Source organism: Brachypodium distachyon, chromosome 4 (assembly GCF_000005505.3).
Source record: "Brachypodium distachyon strain Bd21 chromosome 4, Brachypodium_distachyon_v3.0, whole genome shotgun sequence".
In the NCBI taxonomy this organism is placed as follows: domain Eukaryota; kingdom Viridiplantae; phylum Streptophyta; class Magnoliopsida; order Poales; family Poaceae; genus Brachypodium; species Brachypodium distachyon.
In genome coordinates this window covers 11,354,287-11,379,656 of record NC_016134.3, presented here as the reverse complement: position 1 = coordinate 11,379,656, position 25,370 = coordinate 11,354,287, and the positions used below count along the sequence as shown (strand labels likewise).

At 41.5% G+C, this 25,370-nt stretch overlaps 3 protein-coding genes across 6 annotated transcripts; all 3 read right to left on the bottom strand.

The window, feature by feature from the left end:
• Positions 1-872: 872 nt before the first annotated feature.
• Positions 873-1,684, bottom strand: LOC100839749 (CASP-like protein 1U2). Its single transcript, XM_003577240.4, has one exon. It carries the CDS (start codon positions 1,613-1,615, stop codon positions 1,079-1,081), a length of 537 nt encoding a protein of 178 aa, XP_003577288.1. The 5' UTR covers positions 1,616-1,684; the 3' UTR covers positions 873-1,078.
• A 1,953-nt stretch (positions 1,685-3,637) lies between these two features.
• Positions 3,638-12,566, bottom strand: LOC100839444 (nodulin homeobox). Of its 3 annotated transcripts, none has more exons than XM_010239175.3 (17): positions 12,335-12,566; positions 11,021-11,146; positions 10,801-10,956; positions 10,405-10,485; positions 10,179-10,304; positions 9,066-9,281; positions 7,449-7,580; positions 7,224-7,319; positions 6,974-7,135; positions 6,557-6,845; positions 6,354-6,470; positions 6,193-6,265; positions 5,974-6,034; positions 5,467-5,544; positions 4,958-5,374; positions 4,827-4,861; positions 3,638-4,568 (listed from the first exon to the last, which is right to left on the bottom strand). In XM_010239175.3, the coding sequence occupies exons 1-17, from the start codon at positions 12,398-12,400 to the stop codon at positions 4,013-4,015; spliced, it is 2,787 nt and encodes a 928-aa protein (XP_010237477.1). In that variant the 5' UTR covers positions 12,401-12,566; the 3' UTR covers positions 3,638-4,012. The 3 variants fall into 3 exon arrangements, with proteins under 3 accessions (XP_010237477.1, XP_010237478.1, XP_024310181.1); XM_010239176.3 differs by having other exon boundaries at positions 4,958-5,365; XM_024454413.1 differs by lacking the exons at positions 11,021-11,146; positions 12,335-12,566 and having other exon boundaries at positions 9,066-10,321; positions 10,801-10,862.
• Positions 12,567-14,754: 2,188 nt separating this feature from the next.
• LOC100839138 (sister-chromatid cohesion protein 3) lies at positions 14,755-23,683 on the bottom strand. Of its 2 annotated transcripts, none has more exons than XM_024454412.1 (22): positions 23,505-23,683; positions 23,245-23,416; positions 22,127-22,239; positions 21,947-22,039; positions 21,617-21,780; positions 21,295-21,531; positions 20,971-21,115; positions 20,692-20,870; positions 19,594-19,736; positions 19,374-19,501; positions 19,107-19,280; positions 18,402-18,563; positions 18,124-18,324; positions 17,909-18,046; positions 17,611-17,811; positions 17,353-17,497; positions 17,137-17,243; positions 16,843-16,983; positions 15,861-16,126; positions 15,663-15,787; positions 15,285-15,557; positions 14,755-15,179 (listed from the first exon to the last, which is right to left on the bottom strand). In XM_024454412.1, the coding sequence occupies exons 1-22, from the start codon at positions 23,535-23,537 to the stop codon at positions 15,157-15,159; spliced, it is 3,363 nt and encodes a 1,120-aa protein (XP_024310180.1). In that variant the 5' UTR covers positions 23,538-23,683; the 3' UTR covers positions 14,755-15,156. The 2 variants fall into 2 exon arrangements, with proteins under 2 accessions (XP_024310180.1, XP_003577287.1); XM_003577239.4 differs by having other exon boundaries at positions 14,755-15,166.
• Between the last annotated feature and the right edge of the window lie 1,687 nt (positions 23,684-25,370).

Genomic DNA, 25,370 nt, shown 5'->3' with positions numbered 1-25,370 from the left:
CAATTGAGTTGCTCGGCACCTGTATTCTCAAATCAATATACAGATGAAACACCCATCACATCCAAAATTGAATTATTATGAATTAGAAGGGCTTGTTGTGGTGAAGATAACATATATGATGACATGTTTTTGACTTGGCATGACTGAAATAAGGGTGAACAAGCATGGTGTTTCCAAATCGTTGATCATGCATGCATGCCAGAGTGCAGCGTGTGATTAATACTGCCGATTGTACCTTAAGAGTTTGGCCAAACCGTTATATATAACTCCCAGTGAACACTTTATAGTACACCATATTGGCCAATAATTTTTGTATCAATGTTGTAAGTGAAGTTCCAAAATTGTTGGATTTTCTCCGATTTTCTCTAGCTAATTCTCAACATGCAGCTTTGAACTTGGCTCTGGCGCCAACCATACCCTGTTCCGAACAGTCATATATGACGCCACGGTCATGCTCATGTTCCATACCTTTACTAATGACTATGAGGGAGTTGGCCGTGGTCCATGGCAGTATGGCACAAAGCAGACTTAATGGCTCGATCACCCCAACAGCATCCTCTAGCTGCCATTCATGGCCTTTCTGCATCGATTGTTTGCAAAACTAGCTAAATGCCCGGAATATTATTATTATTTTGCGTATGTTCGTTAAATGCATTTGTTCCTATATATATACTCCCTCCGTCCCGAAATAAGTGAGGGAGTATTAATTTCCAATTTTTGGGCTGAATAACAACCATCGTGAAATATATATCAATCCTTTTACGGTCAGTTGTAATCAAAAGATCATGATACCTGTATATATGTACCATATTAAACGGGTGCAATTACCATAGTCTTAATCGAATGAACGGACGAGACCACCAAGTCATATCTTTATAACAAGTAAAGATTTCAAACTTTGTCTCCATATGCGATCAAATTACAATTCAGATCATTTGACTAGACGCTAATGACATTTTCCCCACTACTAAAAATCATCACCAGAAGAAAGCACTTAATTTGCCTCATGACACTGAATTCATTGGCCCAAACCTCCGGATGAAGCAAAACCACTAGACGTAAGACATGCTCGACACAATCAGTCCGAGGAGGAGGGCCAGACAGAGAAGGGCAGCGGCACGTCCTTGACAACAGCTGCAAGGCCAACAGAAACGCTCGCCCCAAGCGACAGCAGCTTCGACAGTCCCACCTGCTTCCCAAACACCACACAACCGACGCCGATCTCCGTCGAAAACGCCGCCGCAGTGGCCGAGTAGAGCAGCGCCTGCGCCAGCACATCGACGACCACCAGAAGCACCCCAGGGACGCTGCTCTTCTCGTCGTCGTCGTCGCCGCCGCCGCTGCCGCCGCTGAGCTGCAGGTAGATCGCCGCGGCCTGGAGCACGGCCGCGGCGACGTTGGAGCCTACAAGGAAGACGAAGGCACGGTAGTCCTTGTAAGTCACGGCGGCGGCGGTGGTGCCGTTGGTAGTGCCGTTAGTGACTGTGCAGGTGGCGTCCACCGTGGCCATGGTGACGGCTGAGGCCAGGGCTAGCGCCAGCGTGGAGAGCCGGAGCAGCAGTGTGACTGCCTTGGAGCCATTCTTGGGCTCGTCTCTCTCGCACCATCCATACATGATGGAAAAATGATATGTTCCCGGTTTGCTTACGAACTTTGCTTTGCTTGTGATAAGAGAGTTTGCAGTTCCTACGATCCAATTCTATGCTATATAAGTATATATAATGCACACAAGATTGTTTGTTGACATGTCCACGTCAGCATTGACCTGGGTCGTCGCTAGCTAGATTTTTTTTCAGTATAATCTTCTTGCATTTTTTTTTTGACTTGTTTTTACCTTATTATCGTACCATCGAATGGGCTTACAATGCGACAACAGAAGAAATCGACACTAGCCTTTCATTTAAATAATTGTATTGTGAAATGCTAGCTAGTTGCCAAGAAACTGCATGCGACTTAAGAATTATTATGTGTTGTGCCTTGTGCGGCAGCCACCAGGTATTAGGTAGGTCTAAAAGCATGCGTGTGAGAGACAAGTCAAGCTGCCCTGACTGCAAGTCGGTCATTCTTTTTTGTACTGTACCGCGTCTGCGTGCCCGTCCGGCGTCCGTCGCCGTTTTCATGTTTATAAAGGCAAATGCTAACAAAAAAACAAAAAGTTTAGGAAGGGTATTAGGCAGGTCTACAAGCTAGTCAATCTATATTTACTTATTCCCTGTGTGGCTTTATCTAGGCTTACCGGTCATTGTGGTTTTTCGGGGCGGAGATGGTAAGACTAGTTAATCTTTTGTTCTTGGTTTTTAGGAGATGTGTATTGCTGACAGTTCATCAACCATTTATATCGTTCTAATTAATCACTAAAAACAAAACACGTAAAGCGTAAACTGCACTAGTTTTTCGATAGGATCGAAAACTAGAGTGCGCTACTTTGGATAAGAAGTTCGGAATGCAATCTCTTTTCTTATTGTACCCATACAATTAATTAATTTCTTGTAGAATGTAGATGCTTGTCCTACAAAAGGTGGCGGTTACCAAGAGACTCAGACAAGCTCGACCTAGACATGGTAGCAGCACAATTCGATTCCTAGTCGCATATACTTAGGGTATCCCTTATTTTGTCTACTTCTACTTGTATAATTCGATCGGTATTAGTACAATTCAGTTGCTGTGTACATTCAGCTAATCCGGATGGTTGAACCACTGAATTTGGGGATTTCAATCCGTACACAATTCAATTCCATGTGTGCTAGAGATCAAGATGAATCTGGAGATTGCTACGATGAATCCCCGGGTTGCCATCGACCCCGACTACTTCGGATGATTGAACTGCTATAACATGTGGAGATTCGGAGAACAAAATTCACTTGTCAATCAACCGTAAGTGTCGCACATGGGTATTCTCAAATAATATATGAAGAGAGATGCGAGATGCTTTTGATTTTCTCCAATATCTCAGCCTACTAAATAAAAATCAAAATCCACATGGTATATATCCATCTCCCCCGAATAGAGGTGCAACTTGGTGACTCTCAAGTAACTTTTGATCTCCTTAGTTCAAACAAATGAACTAGTTTTTCAAAAAATTGTGTCATTTTAAAACTTTAGTTCATTTGGTTGAACTAAGGAGGATCAATAGGTACCCTGAGGTTCACAAACTTGCATATCTACCCCCGAACTTTATGGACTGTCCATCAAATTGCTCTAGAAGCTTTTATATAGAGATGCATAGATGCATGCTGAATTGCTGACTGCTAAAGCACTTTTCAGATGTTTGTTGCCAACAGCACAAGACCCTGCTGCTAGCCATGTGATCATGTGCATGCATTTTGCATCTGTAGCATGCAAAGTTAACGAAAATCCGTTACCCATTAAGTAGGGGCCAACTAGATGGATGTTTTTCCATGCTACCTCTAACCCTGAATGTTTCTCTTTCACGCACGTCTGAAAATATCAACTTCATGGATACGGTATGAAAGTGATCGCTTGCCCGCCAAAGCTAAATAAAACAAAAGCCGGCCTAGGAATTTTGAAAATGAACCCAGCTCAAAACCTTTTTTTTTTACGGAAAACCCAGCTCAAAACTCAACACGGAAGTGATCACTTGTCGACCAAATAGAAGATAAAAAAGAAGGCCCGGGGATTTCTGAACTGGACCCAGCTCAATGGAATTCTCTTGTTTGTAATGAACAGTACGCATGTCAGCTAACAGACATACACATATGTTTGTAAAGGCAACATTGTAAGATTGAAGTCGTTGTGATGAACAATGGACAGATATAGCAGAACTGATAACCTGAGAGGGTGTATTTCCTTCCAAACATGCACCGCATTGGGTGCATTGATACAACATATGATACTCAAAAGGTTTTGCAAAATGCAAGTTACTTGAGCAGCTCATTTGCCATAGGAGCTGATCATGGCTTCAGATCCTAGATTGTAAGTTCTCTCTACTCTGTACTTTCTCGATGCCAACATGGGAGGGCGGCCTTACTACAAGCTGCAAAAAGAACGGGACTTACAGCACCACAGGAGCAATCCTGATAACATCCCACGCCACCCTCATCACGCCACCATGCCTCGATTCTGCCTCTTGGAACGTTCTTCCAGATGCCTCGGAGGGGTGAGGAAGCTCCCTCCATTTCTCAATCTTAAGCTCAGTGATATCAATAATACAGATGCGACTCTCTGTTAGACTCCTCCCTTGTGCCATGCCTTCGACTTGAAAGATCTCCCCCCTTCCAATTTCGTTCCCTTCATTGTCAATCAACAAAACTGGACGCCCAGGCTCAAGTGAATATGATCTTGTAAAAGGGCGGGTCGTCATGATGTTTTGGTTGAACTCTGACTGCGTAGTTGTATCATTGGTGCCTGGATTTAGCAGACCATTGCCCTTTGATATGCCTAGGGCATTCATCACCCTTGGAGGTGGAAAATAGCTCTCCTCACCCGCACTTTCTGAGGAGTCACCAAAGTGAGAAGTAGCTGGTGTGGATGGCTTATCAGCATTCTCACCCTCAGATGGTACTCTTTCTTTCGCGATACGAGCAAGCTTAGCTTTTCTGTTGTTTAGCCTGGAATTTAAAGAAAAGGCAATAAAATAGGCTGTAGCAATAAATAAATTTGAAGCAGGACAGTTTGTTATACTCCGTCCGTCCAACAAAGTATGTCTCAACTTTGACTAAATTTGAATGCATCTATACACTAAGTCACGTCTAGATACATCCAAATTTTGACAAACTTGAGACATCTTTTGTTGGACGGAGGGAGTATTATAAAAGTAAAAGTAATGGTAAATCCCTAGGAAAGAAGTAAAGTAATTTCACCGTTACCAATTCTTTAGTTGTGATGATGTTATCTCCGAACCCTGAAAAGTATGGCCACATTTTTATGAATCAGACAAGCATGTACGTTTTAGACCTAATAAAAGATGAGTATTACCAAAGTGAAAGGACGCATATACCTGCCCGCTCAACTTCTCTGCCCATGCCTGAAGCAAAGTCGCATTCCTGTGCATCTCAGGCTCACCAACTAGAGCATTCTCAATTTCATTTATTTGTCCATCATTCATAATGGTTCGCTTCTTTCTCCTACGTTGCCTCTCATCGTCGTCCTGGAGACCACTTCCTTTTATATGTTCTGGTGTTTTGAAATGATCCACACTTCTACCGTGCTGGAGTTCTGTACTAGTAGCAGTACTGACACCCGTATAGCCTGTGCTAGTTGTTCTCGCAACACCAAGATGAATTAGGTTTTGACCAACTGAATTCTGCAGGAGCCCACAATTTATACTGGCGCGGTTTCTTGGAGTCTCATCCCTAGCATTTCCCTCATGATTCATGTACGGTGTTGGCACCGACTCTTCCATGGTCTGCACATCCTGTTAGTATCAGTTTTGATTGGGATCAAATATTACATTACTAACTCAATGACTAACATAATCAACATGTTAGAATCTGGAACAGTAGTTACATTAGCCCTTGTTTGTAGTGGCTGCTGCACCCGTTGCAAGTCTTCCTTGATTTGTGATGATGTATCACTGTTTGCCACCTACAGCAGCACAGAGTGAGATCATCTAAGAAATTGAGATATTGAGTGAACTCAGAGACAGAGACAGCTCCCCCCCCCCCCCCCCCCACCCTCTCCAGGACAAAAAGAGGGGCTAGACCTTCTAATATCACATGAAATTTAACTTCACTTTATTCTACAGCCCCTATTATATCTCAAATGTGAGTATTTTCTTTGATTTGCCCTTTGGTGTAAATTTCATGGCTCACTGAGTATACACTGCTTAAAGGGAATGAAGTTGCCAACGCAACATTCCAATCTCCTCTTTTTTCCTTCACGCATTGAGCACACCCATCAAACCGACCATACAAAAAAGTGAGAGTTATGCACTTTAAAATTATTTTTGTAGGATACAAAGTTTTGGCTTGTGCTAGTATGATCCTCATAATCAAATGAGTAAACCAAACAAACCTGCAATGTTCTCAGTCCAGCTACTGATTTACACCATGTTTGTAACTTACAAGCAAACTCACTGCAATAGGAAAAGGAAAGTTATTGACAAATATAATCAAAGAATTTTTTGACTGACAATATAATCAAAGAATTGTCAGGTGAATGCAACAAATGAAAACCAAATATCGACAAATAAACCAACAAATTACAAAGACCAGTCAAAACGGCATTACTGACCTTAATAAATGCACATCGTCCTCATTTAACAGTTTATTAGGAATTAATGATTTAGCATAATGGGACAAAGATCCTGCAAATCGAGCAAAAGAGGTTAGATATGCAATACAATGAATAAACATGCACAAAAAATTGCAAAAGAAAAACACATGCGACTGTACCCAAGTTTCTACAGACTGCACTGGCCTCATCAGATGCTGGATTGTCCAATGATGGCCTAGGACTCTCTGATAACAAGTAATTCTGAAATTTGTGAAGAAAAAGGTCTCTTTCTTGCTCTGTTAACATGACGATGGAACTAGCTTTTAGTCATGTTACACAAAAGTTGTACAGCAGCTCATAGCAGGTAAGAAAAAGGTCTGACCTTCACATATGTTTGGAACAAAGACATGCAAATTTGCTATTATTTTCACCACACATGACGTTCTTCTCTGGGCATATGGTATTGCAGTATTGATAATGCGCAAAGGGCATAAATAGTTAGCTTTAGCTTCAGTTAACATATTGGAAGCAGCTAACAGTGCCAGCTCAGCTGCACCAAATGGATCATATTCTAGATTAGCATCATCTTCCGTCACTAGCATATTAACAGAGCACCAACTTGAGACAAACTCATCATGAGGACTAGCCAGAATTTGGGTCAGAAAGGGAATCTGCAAAAGATATGAACAAAAAGAAGTTGAAGTACAATACGACCTCTCCGTCGAAAAAACACTTCTCTCAGTTGCTAAAAGGCTATAACCCTATCAAGGTAGCAGAAGCAGTTAATTACAAAGCTTACAGTATTATTTATGAAGGACGATCTGAAGTTTGAATCGTCAGAAAATACATCAACAAGACGTAACGCACTGATAAGCACAGAACCCATGGGGTAACTCTTGTCATGAGAACCAGCCACAGATTTTTCTTTTCTTCCAAATGCAGTTTTCAGCAAATCAAGAACCTGCAGTAAATGATAGCAATTAAATTGTCAGCAATTAAATAAAATTGTCAGTAATCTTATTCACCATCACGGCCCTAGGAGAACTAACTTTTAGTGCGAAGGTTTGCCCTAGTTGCATGCTCTTTGGTAAAGTGGCAACTTCATCAAGGTAAGAAATACCCTCAGCTTCACAAAGTTGTACAACCTAGAGAATGTATATACAAAGAACTTAATTAGTAGCCCAACATTGTGTATATGCAGTAGACAGTGACGGTATACTACTACTTGATTTAAACAAAGGAAGATCATGTGTCAAGACTCGTGAGCAACTTACAATAGAAAGGACTTTTGCCTTCAGTCTGGAAATGGAAGAAGCAATATGAGCGGATCCCTTCAGACATTCCGGAACACCTAACTTCAATATAGTTAGAGAGAGTGACAGTATACGTCCATTTCTACAGAGATCCTGCATTGAGTATTTAATTTCTTGAATTGTCATCCTCCAAGGTCATACCATGTAAGTATAGACAGCAACTAATTACTGATTGATTATATACACATTTTTTAATCAAGAGGTGGGGTTTACTGTTCGAGAGATGTATGAACAACGTTGGCGCCTAACTTTTAGACGTTGGCTGGATCCTGCACTACAGTTGGATCTAAATGCTTTACATGATAAGCTGTGGGGGGTGGCTCTGAATGAGCCTAAATGGAAGTGGACTAAATCAGGGAACTACTCTGTGAAATCCTTATATGATAACCTTGCCTGGGGGGGTAGAGACCGTTCCTTTAGACATCTCTGGAAAGCCAAGATCCCTCACAAAATCAAAGTCTGGCTTTGGTTGATTTGGCATAACGCCATAGCAACAAAAGATAATATGTTAAAACGCAAGTGGAGTGGGGATACCACTTGTAGATTTGCTCAGAGCTCGAAACTATCCATCACTTGTTCTTTGGGTGCGGGGCAGCAAAATATACTTGGGGTGTCGTTAGTATGGCAATAGGGGCTTATACCAGACCTGCTTGTTTTTCTCAATATTTCTGGTGGATAGCACAACAATTCCCAATATCCAGGAATTTACAAATTGTGGGCATTGCAGCTATATGCTGGGCACTTTGGAAAATTCAAAACAGAGCCTGCTTTGAACAAAAGCTCATACGATCTCCTGCAGAGATCATATGCTACGCGTGTGCCTTTCTTCGCTATTGGGCAGGATTACAATCTGGGGTCGATAAAACTAATCTTTTGGCAGGTGTTGCAGCTCTACAGGCGGAGGCGCAGGTACCATGACAGGCAGGCACGCCTGGACAAGAACAGCTGGAAGGACTCACGGCCTGATGAGAATGCAGATAAGAAGGGCAAGCAGAAGGCTGATGATGATGGGGAACAGTGACTGCACTAGTACTGCGTGGCTGTGATGGATGAGCGAAGAACGAGATTTGAAGCAATGAGCGTCGACTTTTGTGCTAGCCCTATGTGCTAGGTTATGTTCTGTTCTGTTTACTTCTGTTGCGTTTAAAACGCTAAGCTTCGTGCGTTCTTGTTAGCTAGTAGGCGGGAAGTGTGTGTGGACATCTGTGGGTGAACATGGGTGTATTCCGTTATCGCTGATAGTGGAATCCGGTCACGAGATCGTTTAAAAAAAACACATTTTTAAATATCAGAGATGTATGCATCACCAAAATTAAGTATGGTTCCTCCCACTAGATCCATCTAGGTTAATCTACCTTGTGGAAATTATATGCAAGGAGTAGTAAGATGCAAGCATTGAGCTGAAACTGGAGAACAGGTAATGAGTTGGTGTGGTACCATTCTATGTGCATCAGTATGACCAAATAAGGATATCTTGTTTAAATCTTAAAGCAGAAGAAGAAGGTCTCATTCAGCAATTTCTTCCTTCAACAGTAGAACTAGGATTCAGGAAATGAGATATCTAAAGATATAAAGTACCTTGTTTTCTAAAATACGATCTCGAAATAACTTCTGCTGGCATAGCAACAAAAGCAATTGCAATGATGTTTCGCACTGTTGGCAGATGAAGTGGGTGAGTTGTGACTCTAAAGGACCAACAGGAAAGGCATCGGTGCCAAATGTTGATAGCCTGCGACTCAATAACCTCATATCTTCATGCAGACTATCAAAGGCCAAATCCATAAAGATATCAACCTGACCATGAAACATTGGATATTACAGAGATGAATAATGAACACGAAGTGCTAACTGCTGACATAACATTCATTTCAAAGGATGCCATAGTGAGCCAGGGAGCACACAAAGAAACCAACTAGGAGAAGGAAGGTGTTTGTATGTTTCTTTTTCTGAACGATCTTTCTAAGTGACATACTCCCTCCGTTCCATAATTCTTGTCGAAATATTACATGTATCTAGACACTTTTTAGGAATAGATACATTCATTTTTGGGCAAATTTTAGACAAGAATTATGGAACGGAGGGAGTATATATACAAGAAACATGATTCAAATAATTACTATCACATCACATAAAAACATACAGTGGGATAGACATACAATGGGCAATAGTCAACAAAACTTTGTTGCCAGCTAGGGTTTACATAAAACAGTAGAATAACTGAAGAAAGTAATATGCTAACATGATATCTTATGATATCATAAGATGATGCCACAGATACAAGCCTCTAATGACAATAGAGCAACCAAAGAATTGAACACATTTTAAAGATTAATAAAGATACTGCAAATTCCCATTCAGGTTAGCCTGGCAGCTACAGTAGTCAGTTGTTAGTTTGTTACTGATCTGATTGAACCACAAATCACCAGAATAACTGAAAAGAATTTTGATTAGAACCCTAAGAATAAAGTTAACATTGCACAATATGTTATAAACAAAAGCTGGTAGTGTGAGGACTGAGGATGAAAACCGATAAAATCCGGAAGTTCAGAAACCAAAAGCAATACAAAATAGGGGCCAGATCTACAATAAAATCTGAAACAAATCTGGAGGTTACTTCAATGCTTTTAGTTCACAGCTTCTTCAGGATCGAGCCATGGAATTAAATAGTCACTAAATCACCAGTTGTGTTACCTCCGGATGTGCAAGTAGAATAGAAACAAGTTCATTGTACTGAGATGGAAAGTAGCTTGTCAACAGATGAAGACTTGCTGCTACAAGTGATGAATGTATAAAGGGAGAAGCACCAAGATGATTTTCCTAATTTAAAACAACAGCTGTTACCAGAAATTAGTATAAATGATAATGATTAAATATATAAGACTGTCACTTTCAATAGGTAATCCGGTGGCTGCCGAACCTTCTTCGAGTTGGAAAGAATGGATAACACAAAGAATATTAGGTCAACGACTTGTACAGATAATTTCACATCATCCAGAACCTGCAAGACAATAAACAAGCCCTGGACTCAATGCTCATCATATACTCATTTGGCATAGTTAACAAGACAGTAAAACATGAGCAAGTTGACCTTTATTGGACACAAAAAAATAGTGCAAGCATGACAGAACGAGCTGCATAAATAACTCAAATTGGTGCATGCATCAGAGAACACATATAAGGTGTAGTTACTTTACTTTATGATGTGATTCATTAGCTAAATTGGACATGGAAGAAAAAGAGAGCACAAAGACAAAGAGGATAAGATGTCATCTGAGATGAAATGGACAAGTTTGTGTGAAATTATAGGAGTTACCTGCTCCAGCCTAGTGTGACGAGTTGCTAGCTCAGATAAACTATGCAAAAAGCGCATGCCACGAAGCACGTATGTCAACTCTGAACCACTTCCAAGCTCCAAACATACAGCAAGAAGATGACGAGGAAGCGACGATACAAGTTTTTCCATGTCCACCTACAAAGAACATGTCTTAGGGGAATAAGAAAATGAAATATATGTAAATGATGTAATTAAGTACCTGCTTTGGACCTCCGTCTTCTGCCTTGCACTGCAGGACAAAGCTCTCTGACTCCTTCAGCATCTCACTAAGTTCCCGAGAAGTGAGCCCACTAAGCTCTTCAATAGCAGAAACCATGTCTATCATCTGCACCGAGTAAACAAAATGGATTATATTTTTGTTCAGGCTAGATGCATAACAATTCGGCTATCTAGGTTTGCATGTATGAGAAAATCTTCCAACACTTTGTAGAGACAGTGCCCAGATAACATCGAGGCTAACATGTGAATTCATTTGGCAGTTCAGGAGAATTACTTGAAATAAACATTGATATTTGATACGAAGTATATGTTGCATTATAGAAATCATTTGTTAGAGTGAAGGACTGAAGGCCAGGCTGCCCAGCTCCATAACATCTTTCACTCGGTGCAACAAATTTTGAGCCACTCAGTTCATATATCCTATCTAGATAAAATGTGGGGTGTTATAACTACCCAAGCAAATTTTGACTAGCCTGGGCACAGACTTATATTGTATTAGATAATATAGATATGTTGTACAAATCATGGAGAGCCAAAAGCTGGAACCTTAATTTTCTTTGCATAAAACATCAAATCACAAGCGATCACATCTTACAAAATTTCATAAGTCAACTGAGTAAATGATTCACCAATGAGCAGGAACAGGGCAACTGACTAGATGCCCCCTCACAGGAAATTCATAGACTGCAGTTCACATTCACTTCAGCTCCTAAGAAAATATATCTGTCTTCCCTGAAGACTCACGCGAGAAATTTTCTGGTTGCTTCTCCGTGCTATTCATAAACCAAACATATATACTAATACTACAACCCATTAACTACACTACTCAGCACTCCCTATGCAGAATCAGCATTCTTTTCCCTGGCCCCAATAGATATCAAACCGGCAGGGATTTTCCAGCACTACAGCTTCATTTCAAGAGACAAAACCATACGAATCAAACTACTATTGCAAACAACAAACAAACAGGGCACTTCACCAAGCACAAGCCACAAATTTGCAGACGATACACGTCCGGTCCAACATGATACACTAGTTCTTAGTAGCTTGGAGAGCCTAAAACCGGGATGCGCATGCCAACTAGTGCGGCCAAATCCTCTCGGTGATTTCCACAAACACTTGACATGCAAAAGCCAGAGCAACTCTCACACCAAAACCCTCCCAGACACACACACGCACGCACACCAAGCACGACTGCAGGGCGCTGATCTAGATGGTGCGGGAACCCGGAGACAGAATTCGTGTAGACTAGTTCCGGGCTAAGGCCCCCGCTGTTACGACCAGAAGTTCATACCTCGGAAACCGGTACGCCGAGACCGCGGGAACGCGGCGACGGCGGCGCGGGCGGCGACGGCGGCATGAGCACGAGGTGCGTGAGCAAGGAAGGGGGAAATGGACGCGGCGGCGGTCGGGGCGTTGTTGGGGGATCCCGGAGTGGCTACGGCGGCGTGCGGGGCGCGGTGGCAAGTCCACCGTAACCTCTGAGGATCTGAGCGAAGGAAGACGAAAAGACCAGGGCTCAATTGACTATCTAAAGTTCTAAACATGTGAATTTAAGCAATTATTTAGGTCCTATCATTAAAGTGCAATTGCATAATCGGTCAAAAAAAGTTGCAATTGCATAAAAGAGGTGCAACTGCATAGAAAATATAAAACTAAAAAGGTCTATAATAACACAAAAAGGGTGCAATTGCAATAATAAAAAACTAAAAAAGTACTATTGCACATAAAAAACTGCAATTGAAATAAATAGAAACTAATAAATACTAGTAATAAATCCGCGGTCAGGGGGAGCGTTCGGAGGCGGCGAGGCTAGCTGTCAGGAATAAATGTGAGGATGCCACGGGCTTTTCGGTGGCGCTTGCGTTGGAGAGACGGCATCTCGGTCATTGTTGTGGAAAAGGTCTACGTCTTGTTCAAAATGGACGTGGACAGACATCACTCCAATACGTCTTAGGCCCATGTGACACCATCCTGAGACTGCAAAGGCAAGCCCGTCCCTTCAATTCATGATACGTCACACGAAAGTACCAGTGTATGGATGAAGGAAAATGACCGAGGGCATCAATGTAATTTCACCACTGGATGCTTCCATCCATGAGAGGTCTTGAGGGCATTATAAAAATTACTAGAGTAACAATGTACATACGTAGGAGTTAGTTGCATAAGCGTAAAGCCTAGTGGCAAATGTGTAATTGTAAAGTGCTCTCCCCTACAAATAAGGTCACCCCTAACATTTGAGGTGGTGGCATTTTCTTGAGAGAAGTATTTTCCTCTTCCTTTGCCATCCAAGTCAGCATACTTTGTTTCTCAAAGTCGTCGAGTGAAGAAGCCTCCTTACCCATGTGGTGGCATACCCTGGCTCTCGAAGTCGTGTCGTCATACGTAAGGTTGCCAAGTAGCCCAGCATGATGGAGAGCAGGAGATCACTCGGGCGAATACAGTCCTTGCATGTGCACATCTAGCTGGACCAAGAACTCTAAGCAGGGTGTCACGAGTCTACTGTTCGAAGCATTCGACAACGAGGACCACCGCATGACATCATGCCCAAGAAGCAGTAGGCGAGGCGACCAGACTAAGGGACTCAAGGATGATAATGGTGTTGGAGTGAGGGTGTCTTTCCCCTGAGCACACCTTGCTGAGCCAAGCATTCGAACTAGGTGCCACAACTTCATCGTTCAGGCTTAACCCGCCAACAGTTGGCGTGGTCTGTGGGAGGCCTTGACCCTCTGACCACTTGTCATCGTCGGTTCCTGTCAAAAGCTCTGCGGCGTCACGTCCCTCCTTGGAGGTTTCGCAGTGGACACATTCACTATTGGCATCCGAGTCTCATGCAAGGGTTGGTTGTGCACCGTGGGGGCATGTATGGTTCTTGGCGAAAGCTTGCGACGATGATATTGTAGGCGTCGTTTCCCTTAAAAGCGTCATCATGGAATCATCGTCCTTTTTCTTCTCTGTTGGTCTTAACTCTTGTTAGTCCTATAATTTATGGGACAAATCCTAGATTCGGTCATGTTGGATCGGACAACGGCAACATAAAAGATGTCACCACCTCCTTAGAGTCGTTGCCTTGGTGATCTAGATCCCCAAGCTCACTTGAGGGGGGTGTTGTTGTTGGTACATTCGACGACACTCGTTGCATGTCCATGCCGATCCTCCCATTGTATTTGTAGATGGGATCCCATTTGCCACGTCTGATTGCTCCTGGTTGTCTCTCTGTCCGCCAATCTGCTCCAACTCCATCCACTCCTTGTTAGCTCCTCAAAGCTGCTTGGTTTCCTTTGCTATCGCTAATAGGAGCAAAAGCTTATGATTAGCAAGGTCATCTAGGTAATCAATATGTCCTCCTATGCCCTGGGATCTTCGTCATGCTATCAGCTCTTCCATCGCCAAATTCTCGGTCAATTCTTGTTGAATTTGCCTCGCTCCCTTCTCAGCATTAGCCGGGGATGTTTGTTGAGAAAGCATCAACGATAAGTCTTACATCAGATTTTATCCATAGTTCACCTAATCTCGCAAGGACAAGAGTTAAGTGTAGTGATGCACCCAAGGATGTAGGTACAAGGATTTCTTCTGGTTACTGGCCCAGGATTCAGGTAAGACCATATTTTTTAGGGCATGGTAAGACCATTTCAGTCCTCCTGGCTATTGGCCTAGGAGACTAATTCAAGAGGGACGTCAAGTTTTAGATTGACTCAGACTCATACACCACAATTAATGGTCAAAAGGTATCGCATGCATATCGAAATGAAAACATAGGTGTCGCATACAAAATACGAGAAGGAAAAGAACGGCCATCCCCTTGCATATATTACTACACAAGATGATATACATACATGGGGGAAGGAAAAGTAAGAAATCTAAAACTACCTGGCACATGGATTACAAGAGGGGTGTGAGAATCCAAGTACAATCATCTACAATGCCTAATTAGACAACAAAATTAAACAACAAGGATTCCTCAAAAAAAAAAATTAAACAGCAAGCGATGGCTGTTGTCCCGCGTGCTTAACAGAGCTGGTCTCAGCATCTCCTCGTCAGTTGAACCGATGTGAGCTTTAATGTTCATTAATCATGCGTCACCGACAAGACCAAGTCGGTGCATCCCTTCATCAGCTATTGCTTCCTGAAATTACAGGCTGTGATCAGGAAATGGGAAGAGTGAAAGAGGTTTCATACCTGCTACTGCTGCAATTTATCAGGGCGTGATACTAAACCAGTAAGAGCAATACCATGAACTTTACCTGAAGCTTTAGGAGCTTTTTTCTGACTACTTGTTCCCTGTTGAGAAACCTTCAGTGACCTTAGCTTTGATGCAGAAGGCCTAAACGTGTTGATCAAAGGCTGGTTAAAAGCATCGTCGTCGTCGTCGTCATCTCCACCGTGCCCCCGTTGGTCAGAATCACTAACAGACTCTTCGTCACTAGAGTTGTGTTCTTCAAAAAGGTTTCTCGCAGGTTCTTCTCTAACCTTCCTCGGGCGGCCCCTGCGCTTTACAGGCTTTTCCTCCTTTTCCTCTGGATCAGAAACAGTAGTCAGACACAATTTCTAGAAGAAAGCTTTGCGCGGTTCTAGAACACAAGGCACAGCTTAGCATGACAGAGAGAGGGAGTTCAACGCACCAGGTAAAACCTCGTTCTTTGCATGTTTCTCACGTAGGTGTTGTACAAAAGTGAAGTATGGGCGCCAAGCACTTGAATCTTCATTCAGATTGTTATCTTGTGCCCTCTTCTGTACATCTGTCATGCTACATGCAAAGACGACTCAGAATTAAGCACAAAATCAAGGAGACGTCACAAATGGTAGAGTTGAGAACTTACATGTCTGGTATATCTGCTGAGGGAAGTTTAGAAACAAATGGCACAAGAGCAGCCTCGAGGAAAGACAATTGCTTTGGGAGGTCCACAAAGGCAAATGGAACGCCACATTGGATAATCTTCAAGATCTCAGACTTGTTTTTATTACGAGCAGCACCAACATAGTACCCCGCAAGCCGATTGGCAAGATCTTGACATTCCGAATAAGACTTGCCTATCAGGTTTTGGTTCTCTCCTTCGTTTAGATGGGCCATATACCGTTCAAATGCCTACTTAGATATGAATACAAAAATGATTTACACAAGCAAATCACATTTCATAAACAATGATTAAAAATCAAATGCAAAAATGAGAATAGAAATCCAGGGCAGTTGTAAAAAGTATTTATCTTAAATTCCTGTCAGACACTGAAATCTTTAAATAATTGGAAATGATGAAACAGACATCAAAAGGTACAATGATGATAGCATGGCGCTTTTACCAACAGAGGCACGAGTACATCCCTAACTGTTCCTGGTTTACAATCAGGTTGATTTTCAATCAGTAATGGCATCCTCAATAACGTAGGATGGGTCTAATTCTCTGCTATAGTTACTACTCCCTCCGATCCTAAATTGTTGTCGAAATATTACATGTATCTAGACGTTTTTTAAGAATAGATACATCCATATTTGGGCAAATTTGAGTCAAGAATTTAAGATCAGAGGGAGTAGTTATTACTCCCTCCGTCCCATATTAAGTGACGAAATATTACATGCATCTATACACTTTTGGGGTATAGATGCATCCATATTTGGACAAATTTGAGTCACTTAATATGGGACGGAGGAAGTATTTCTTTTGTGATTGGTAATAAGCTAATAATCATAGAGAAGAACAAATGCATATTTTTGGATGCTAATACAGAAGACACCATATTAATCACCAATTTGTAGGACTCATGAAGAAATATTTTGTGCATTCAGAATAAAAACAAAGTACCTACCCGTCTCAGAGCCTCAAAGAATAGAGCAGCTATATCGTTGTCTGCATTTTTCTTTAGCGCAGTAATGAGATGCTTGATGATCTCCGTCGTACTTGCTCCATGAGATACATAGTGCGAAACAATCTCAGGGCCAAGGTAATCCTGCAAACAAATAAATCACCGAAACTTCATTTATCTGACAATAGGAAACTCTCAACATGAACCAATTTTGATATAATAGAAGGTAGCCCCAAGCAATCTATCTGGAAGAAAGTTGCTTAAGAATCCATCACAACAAGAAAATGCAGCACAAACCTTTGAAATCGTATCAGCAAGGAGTAGCTTTGCAGCTGCAATCATTACGGCATCCCTGTTTGTGTCTTCAATATATTCTTCATTTGCATCTTCATCTTCTGTTTCATCTGAAGACAAACAAAAATTATTAAAACAGTAACAGAATAAGATTTATTTTGGGCTGATATTATACTTTTACAATACATTTAAAGTAGAAAGCATGTAAAACAAGAAAACCTGATATATTGAGCTGCTGTGCACATAGTTTCCAGAACTTCTGAACAACATCTAATTGTGGGAGATAACCCAAACTTTCTAGCCTTGTTGAAGAATACTTTGACTTCTTAAACAAGCACCACATCTCTGCAGTAATGATGCAGACCTGAACCAAAAGGTGCTATCGTGTCAATGGGTCAACATGCTTAGATGCAGGTGTACAAATGTTTACAAATAGTGTAGCCCTCTCTTTGTTGCTGTTTAATTCAGAAGGCTTACTCTGCAGGAAAGTACAGTGGTGCTCCTTCCCTCTTTCTGATAAGTAGGCAGAACCACCAAGAAATAATAGAGTTGTTCAAAAAGAGAGCTTTGCTTGGATAAAAGTTCATCGATAGATGTTTCAGATGGGTTTTGATCATTAACTGCATGCAGGCACCATGCTACTTCAAGGTACATATTGATGATGAGCAAGCTCTTGACCTAATAAAGTATGGATGTATTAGTTCAGTATGTTACTAAAGTTGATTCTGCAAGGAAGACTAAAGTGCTAATAACTAGAAAGTGCCAGGGTTCATACCTCATTATCCATCTCTCTTAGGCGACTTAGGATTCGGTACATATCTTCAAATAAACCATCATTTTTAACAGGTTTCAACAGCTGAAGTTCATGAAGTCGCTTCAAATTAACCAAGAGGGAGTATTCATCATCACCTGCCTGCAAGGCCGACAGTATGATATTATCTTCATGGCTTCAGGACAGACACGGTAAGCATGAATATTAATAAGACATACCTCTACTTCCTTGATCGCAGTTTTGACTTTCAAAACCAACTCATCTTCAAGATTCTTAAGTTTATTTTCAGCATAATCTTGAAGATCAGCCTGACACTCGGTGCAACAGAAAGCAATTGCCTTGATAGAAGACCTTAATGTATCCTTGTCACCATGTTTGAAGAAAGCGTCAACAATGAGATCTATGGCAGCCTTGAAATTCTGAACCCAAATGTACAAATGTTATTAATAAACCAAGAAGTAAATTAGAAAACCATGCAATAGCTTTCGAAACTGACCTGTTCTTGCCTTTTTAACGAGTACATCTCAAGTTTCAAAAGCGTCATCATATCAATTAGAGGGGATATCTTAGCCTTGTCAGGTATGTATTTTCTTAAAAGCTGTGGGTACCTCTTCATCAAGGCATTGGTTATGTCCCGTTTGCTATTTTCCAGTATTTCCTGTAGGAATTCATGCTTTAGTAATGACACGAGATAGAGGAAAAAAATAGCAGCGGTAAGAAGAATGAGCAACATAATCTAGAATTCAACAGGAAGATATTGAACACTGCACAGAGTACAAAGCTGAACTAGACGAAGGAAGACCCCAAAAGGGCATCAGGACAGTACACGTGTAAGATCCAGATACTTGTGATGAGTCAACAGATTTTTTTTTCCATCACAGCGATAGGAAAATGTATGTTCCCAATCAACACGTAAGGTAATGATTTTAACAGAGGGTGATCATTTTCAACCAGTACTATTATCATATTACAGAACCTTCACAGTCATGGCTGATTTAAATCATTTGCATTCATCCAGGTATAGGTGTGCAGCTGCTGTTTATGGTTATAAAATAGCCAAGGAATGATTGGGCTAATGTCAGTAAGTTAATTTACTAGTGCAAGTTACATAACTAGAACCTTATGGAGGATTAAATGGATCAGACTCGGAAGCATAATTTTTCAAGGAAATTAGAAATTTATGCCTCTGACAGTTTGACACCTTTTGGGATTTATTATAGTACAGCTTCCTGTTGTCCGTTGCAGGAACTATCCTTTCTCCGACAGCCTTCTTAGCAGAGGCTCGCAGCATCCGAACTAGATTGGTTCCATCCATGTCAGTAAGCTCAGACAGTGGAGTTTCGTCAAGAAGCATGGAGATTATACACTTCCAGTCCTACAGAACAGAAATATTGTAGTTGTAAATGCCACACCGACAACAATGTGTTGTGACTCTTTTCATGAGAGTTGGATAAATTGAGGGGTATACTTTCATGGCCTTCATGTCCTCCCAAATATCATCAATGACGTAAGAACTCAGGACTGGGTCATCCGAAAATTCCCTTAAGATTTGCAGCATTCGACCAATGTGAACCTCAGAGGATTCGCTGTCCCCATCTGGAATTCGCTAGGATAATCAATGGCTGAACTAATCAAGTAGTTTGGCAACAAGACAAGCATAAAAGTTCAATCCTTTGAAGAGCAGGTACCTCTAGCTCCAGAAGAGGTCTTGATATTTTGTGCTATCAGGTGATCATAAACTAACTCCCCTATTGCACGCCTTATCATAGGAGGCTCATCAATAAGCAAATCGTATAGGGGGCCCAAATCATCGTCGCTCAAAAGTTGATGCCTGCAAAACAAATAAATGATACATTCACTTGTTTTTCTGCAGTAATGAACAGAAGAGAACATGAATACATAAGGCCTGTGTGATCTCTTGCTCACTTGGGCAAGAAAATTAGTGGGCTCGTTTACCATATAGCAAGGATGACTTGGTAAGGCACTTTTTTGTATACTTTGCTATGTCTAGCTTGATCCGTCCAGATAAATCTTGTCCATACAGGCAATGCGTCATTAGCCTCCGTTCTCTGCTACCTAAACATATTACTACCACTAATACTATCATCTCAGTTGTGGATCTAGTGTCTAGATGAGACATCAAGAAATGATAACATAGGACCTAATTGCAAATTGCAACATAGTGCGGAATATCACGTCAACAATAGTATGCCTCTTAGCTATGTATCATGTGGCAGCACTACATCAAGTATTACGTTGGCTGTGGTGTATTTTTCAGTAACAAAACATGAATTTTCTTGTATCCTTGTGTGTGCGATGTTTCAGCCAACAATCTGTGTTTTAGTACCAAGCAATAAATATTTGAAGTTACAAGCTGAATTTGCATGTAGCCTAGCAAATGTGGTGTTTCACCTCTGAATATGTAACTAATTAGTAATTACACTGATGCGATTTGAAAATTGCAGATATGTTAAGCTTGCATTTCCATGCAAGGTGATATTCATGTTAAAAACCACCACAGCCTTATTCCAGAAATGGAATTACCAGTGCTTTCTATGTATTTGATAATATAGGAGTCCAACTTGAATTTAGTTTTGTTAGCACATACAAAAACCTCATTAGCAACGCTTGCCATCAAGGGTTTTGAGTTTTGGCGTTCCAAATGCTTAGCTGCCTTCAAAAGCTATGGCAAAATAAGTAAGCTTGCCAAGTAGCGATCTAAATAGACATGCAAAAGACCCTGCTGCTGTAAAACCTCAGTACAGAGACTGGGAAAGTAAGCTCACCGAAGTAATTGCTTGATGAGTCCTATAGCTGATACAGCTACTGAAATATCAATATCATCAGCAAGCTGGATCATTCTGCTGTAAAACCTCTCGGTAAAGAGACCAAGAGAAGGTATGTTGTCATCCACGTCATACAGGCTTTGCAAGGCAAGAATAGAAGTTCTTCTAACTCCAGCATTCTATAAGAAGAAATGCACAAAATAAAGACCATGTCTCATTGATCAAAGAGAAGTTACTATTAATAAGCACACTAAACCCATGACTTAAACTGATTGTTACCTTGTCATTCAGTGTCCATCCAAGATACTTAAGATAAATATCTTGTAAAAACAGTGATGGATATGAGACAACCCAAATACCAAGAGATTTGATGCATGACATCCGGATCTCAGGGTCAACATCACGATACCGGTGCATGAATAACCTACATGTGGCAAAAAAAAAATTAATGCCCTGCTAGACAGGATAAATGCGACAACATGTCTTCGGATACCATACATGAATGATTCTGAATGTCATAAAGTAATTTAAAACATACTTAAAATATTACTAATAGGCTACAATAAAAGGCTAGTCCAAGTCATTCGTAATAGAAAATCTCACCCGCTGAATATTTTCCGCATCAATTCCTCCAGATAAGTAATATTCTCATGAGTAAGAGATAGTCTTTTGTTCAGAGATTCAATAAGTGGTCCATCACTATGCTTCTTCTTCTCTGCATTCAACTGCCTTTGAGTGGTCTCACGTTGTCCACTAAGAGTCTTAGCTACCGATATGAAGGACGTCACAAGCTGGAGCCCAACCAATGAAGCCACTTGACGATAAACCCTTGGAGGAGTACTGAAGAACAACAGATCAGCCCATTATATACATAAATACAAGGTCAAGAAAAAAGAAGGAATGGTGACTGGTGAGACTTAATTACCATGATAAAGCAACCACGAAATCCTTGATTTTTTGGAATAAAATATCATCAAACAGTGGACCATTCTGACACTCAAGGACCAAGCTATCCCAAAAAGAAACAAGATTTTCCTTGAAGTTCTTAAGTCCCTTCTGTTTTGAGTTATAATTATCTTCCACGAGGCCCTATTCAAGTCAAGGTTGACAAAACTCAAATAAAAGAGAGCATATATATAAGCCTGACACTAGAACAATTTATAGGATCAGTAAATAGATTATGTGCATCTGATAACCTAAATGACTACAAACAGTGATTATCATTTCACTGTTTGAACAAATCACAATAGGATACTTTTCTTGATAGCTCAACAAGTTTGAATACAGTGTCATCCACATCCGCCTCATCAAGGTCATTTTCATAAATATCATGTCTGGCACCACAAGCCTGTCATCGTAAACTTTGCAGGTTAATTAATAAAGTTGCAGAAATAAAATGAATAAACTAAAAACTCGCATGTCAACTTAGCATTACCTCAAAAAACATTGCTAATATCTGAAATATCACAGACTTAGGCTTTGATTCATAATCCTCGACCAATCTTTTGACAGCATGGCTGATCATCCTGCCATTATGCTTGACAATATCTGCAATTTGCAAGTTTGTAAGTAAATAGAAGCTAAAGACACAAGGCATGTTCCAGCATTACTTTACTATAATAAACAACGACACATTCTCGACCCCACAGCGCCCATGTACTATAGCATCTATAGTACTTATTGACCAATACTATGTTGAAACATATGAACACCCTACCCTTAGTTCCTACACTTCCTTTTACTGCCTGTTTTACTCCAATCTTGAGCTGAAACGTCGACAATCCATGCAAAGGTTCAGTTCAAGGCCCAGCAGGCCCGTTTCTTCCAACCGGTAACTCCCAGTAGTCAGTATCACCCAGTCTCCCACCCAACCATCACTGGCTCCAACAGGCTGGGGCCTGTTGCGCAAACCAGGGCCTCCCGGTCAGAGCTTGTATTTGCTTAAACTAATACGAAGCCTTGTTCCTATAAGCCACCTGTCATCATGTTGGCTACGAGCGGTGGAACTAACGTGAGGGCCATGCACATTAAGCAAGACACAACGCTTGTCAATTCTCACAAATTCTCGTTTAGATACTGGAGGTTAGTAGCTAAAAATTCGGAAAAAATTGAAGTTCCACTGGGATCAAATGGGTCAAAAATGATTGTTTTTCAGCTGACGACCTAACATTTCTAGCAAACAAACCCCAAATGGAACTTGACAGCACCTAATTGCAGTGTTTAGCAAGCTAAACAGCCTGACCCCTCGGGCCAAGCGAAGAAATTGGCAATTCCCAGTACAGAAAGCCACATATTTATTTATCCTGGTTACAACAGAAGGCAGACGCAGGGCCAGCCAGGTAGCATAATTACCAACTAAAATCGCAGCAGCAGGACAGCTAGACTCCATCGTAGCAGCAGCTCAAGGGGTAAACCCTAGTGGCAGGTCCCCAGCCACAGCACCCAGCAAACACACTCCGGCGAAACAACGGCGACGAACGCAGCAAAGAAAAAGGGGGGAGAGAGAGAGAGAGAGAGAGAGAGAGAGGGGAAATAGCGCGACATGCCGCTTACCGATGAGGGTCAGGTCCTCGAGCGCGGCGGCGGCGGCGGCGGAGGCCTCGCGCTTGCGCTTGGACCGGGCCGGCGCTTGCAGCCCCTCCTCGTAGTCCTCCCCCTCCTCGTCCTCGAACTCCTCGCCGGTCACGAAGTCGTTGTCCCGCGGCTTCGGCGGGCGGCCACGCTTCTGCGCACCCACAGACACACAACACGAAAATCAGAAAAGGCTCGGCGGAATTGGCGGGATCCGGCTGCTCGGGGAGTAGTAGGGTTACCGGGCGGCGCGAGGACGCTAGCGTCTCCTCCATTTGCGAGGGGTGCAGGGGGATCTGGTGGCGCTGGGAGGGCAAACCCTAGAGATTTTGGGGCTCCGCGCGCGTCTTTGGGAGGGAAAATGGAATGGGAAGGGCGAGACGGGAAGGGAAGAAGGGAGCCAGAGAAGGCGTAAACTGACGGAGCTCGCCTTTGCTACTCCAGTAGCTATACTTCCTTCTTTTCCCCTTCGTTTTCCCGGAGAAATGCCAAGTACTCCAAGTCAATTTTGCTAATTAAAATGTCTTGTAAAAGAAAGAGGAAATAGAACGTTAATTTAAGCAAGGAAAAGAGTTAGTTTCAAAAAAGAGAGGAAGAGACCATGTTTGACATTTTTTTCTCCAATATTGTCTCTTCCTTTTGAGAATGGTGACGAAGAGACGATGTTTGACCAAGCCACACGATGATTGTTTGGTTGAACAATCTTTCGAGTTTTGTTCTTCTTATCGATGATATTACGTTTGTTTGAGTTAAATACAACTAGCTATGATGGTCTTCTCTTAAAAGACAAAAAGTCACATGATAGTTGTGAGCGGTAGATATTTTTTAGAGTGAATTGCACAAAACCATATGTAAGGTTGTTCTTGTGTTAAATAAACTGGATGATAGGGCAAAAGTTTGGCTATAGAGCTATTTAAGGCCTTTCATATTTTTTATTTTCTCTGCCACGCGTCATCCTGAGAGACCAATGCTTGAAATCGATTTTTGCACGGAGTGTACACATCAGATCATATTTTAGAGTAGGATCCACCCAACATAAACAACTCCATCTGTCTAGAATCGACTCTTCCTTCGTGTGATATCCAAACTTGAGGAGGAAGAATAATTTTTTTGTCAATGGGCAGAAGAAATGTGACGCAGACAACTAACGGTCACATTTTGAAATATGTCTTCATCGATGAAGGGGCTGCCCTGATGAAATTGGCTAGTTACTTGTGTATGAATGCAACGGTTATCAGTTGGTCCGGTGGGCCATGTTATATGATATTTTATTGTGCTATTGGAAGCTTGCGCGGTGCATGTGTATTGACCGGTTCGTAATTTTAGCTGCATGCACTGGCATGTTTCAATAGTATGAATTGATCCATAATAGCAAAAGATATAGTTTGGACCGACTGAAGTACTACATTGGAGAAGGTCTAAGACGACAACCTAGTTCCGGGGACCCGTTGTCCTTAAAAGGAACATCTCATTATCTTTCCTTGGTGCCCATCCAACAAGGCAATAACGGCTGCATGCAAATAACTATATGTAAACTAGTTTCGTTAAAAAACAATGTCACTTTCAAAATAACCATCGGAACTATACACGTATGTGTTTATTGGCTATCGTGTTGAGATCTTTAAATGTAGATCTTGTTTAGGTATGTTTTTGATGAGTTTCTATTTTGTATCTGGTATTATATTGCCTATCCTCTCATGGAATTTTGACTTACAAAAGCAAGTTTCACCGTATGTAACTCGATGTTGGTGTCACATGAAGTACAAGTTTATAGCTACTAATATCGCATGATCAATACGTCGTAGCCAACTTCCTACCATGGACAGCTTGAATACTTGTGCTAAATAAACTAGAAGTAATGTTAGATAGGTTTTTCTAGGTAACAAAACAATTTCCGTATGGTCGGGGTCTTTTATCCACCTGACAAGAGCCCAATTCAATGGAAGTCTCCATTCGGTCAACAGATCAACAAGATTTGGTCAAGCCATCTAAGATAGTCAACAGGTTAAGCTAGTCAAACAAGTCAAAGGCCATTCTCGAAAAGAAAAAAAAACAAGTCCAAGGAGGATCCAAACATGAAGAAAGGAACTAATCGCCAGAAAAATGAC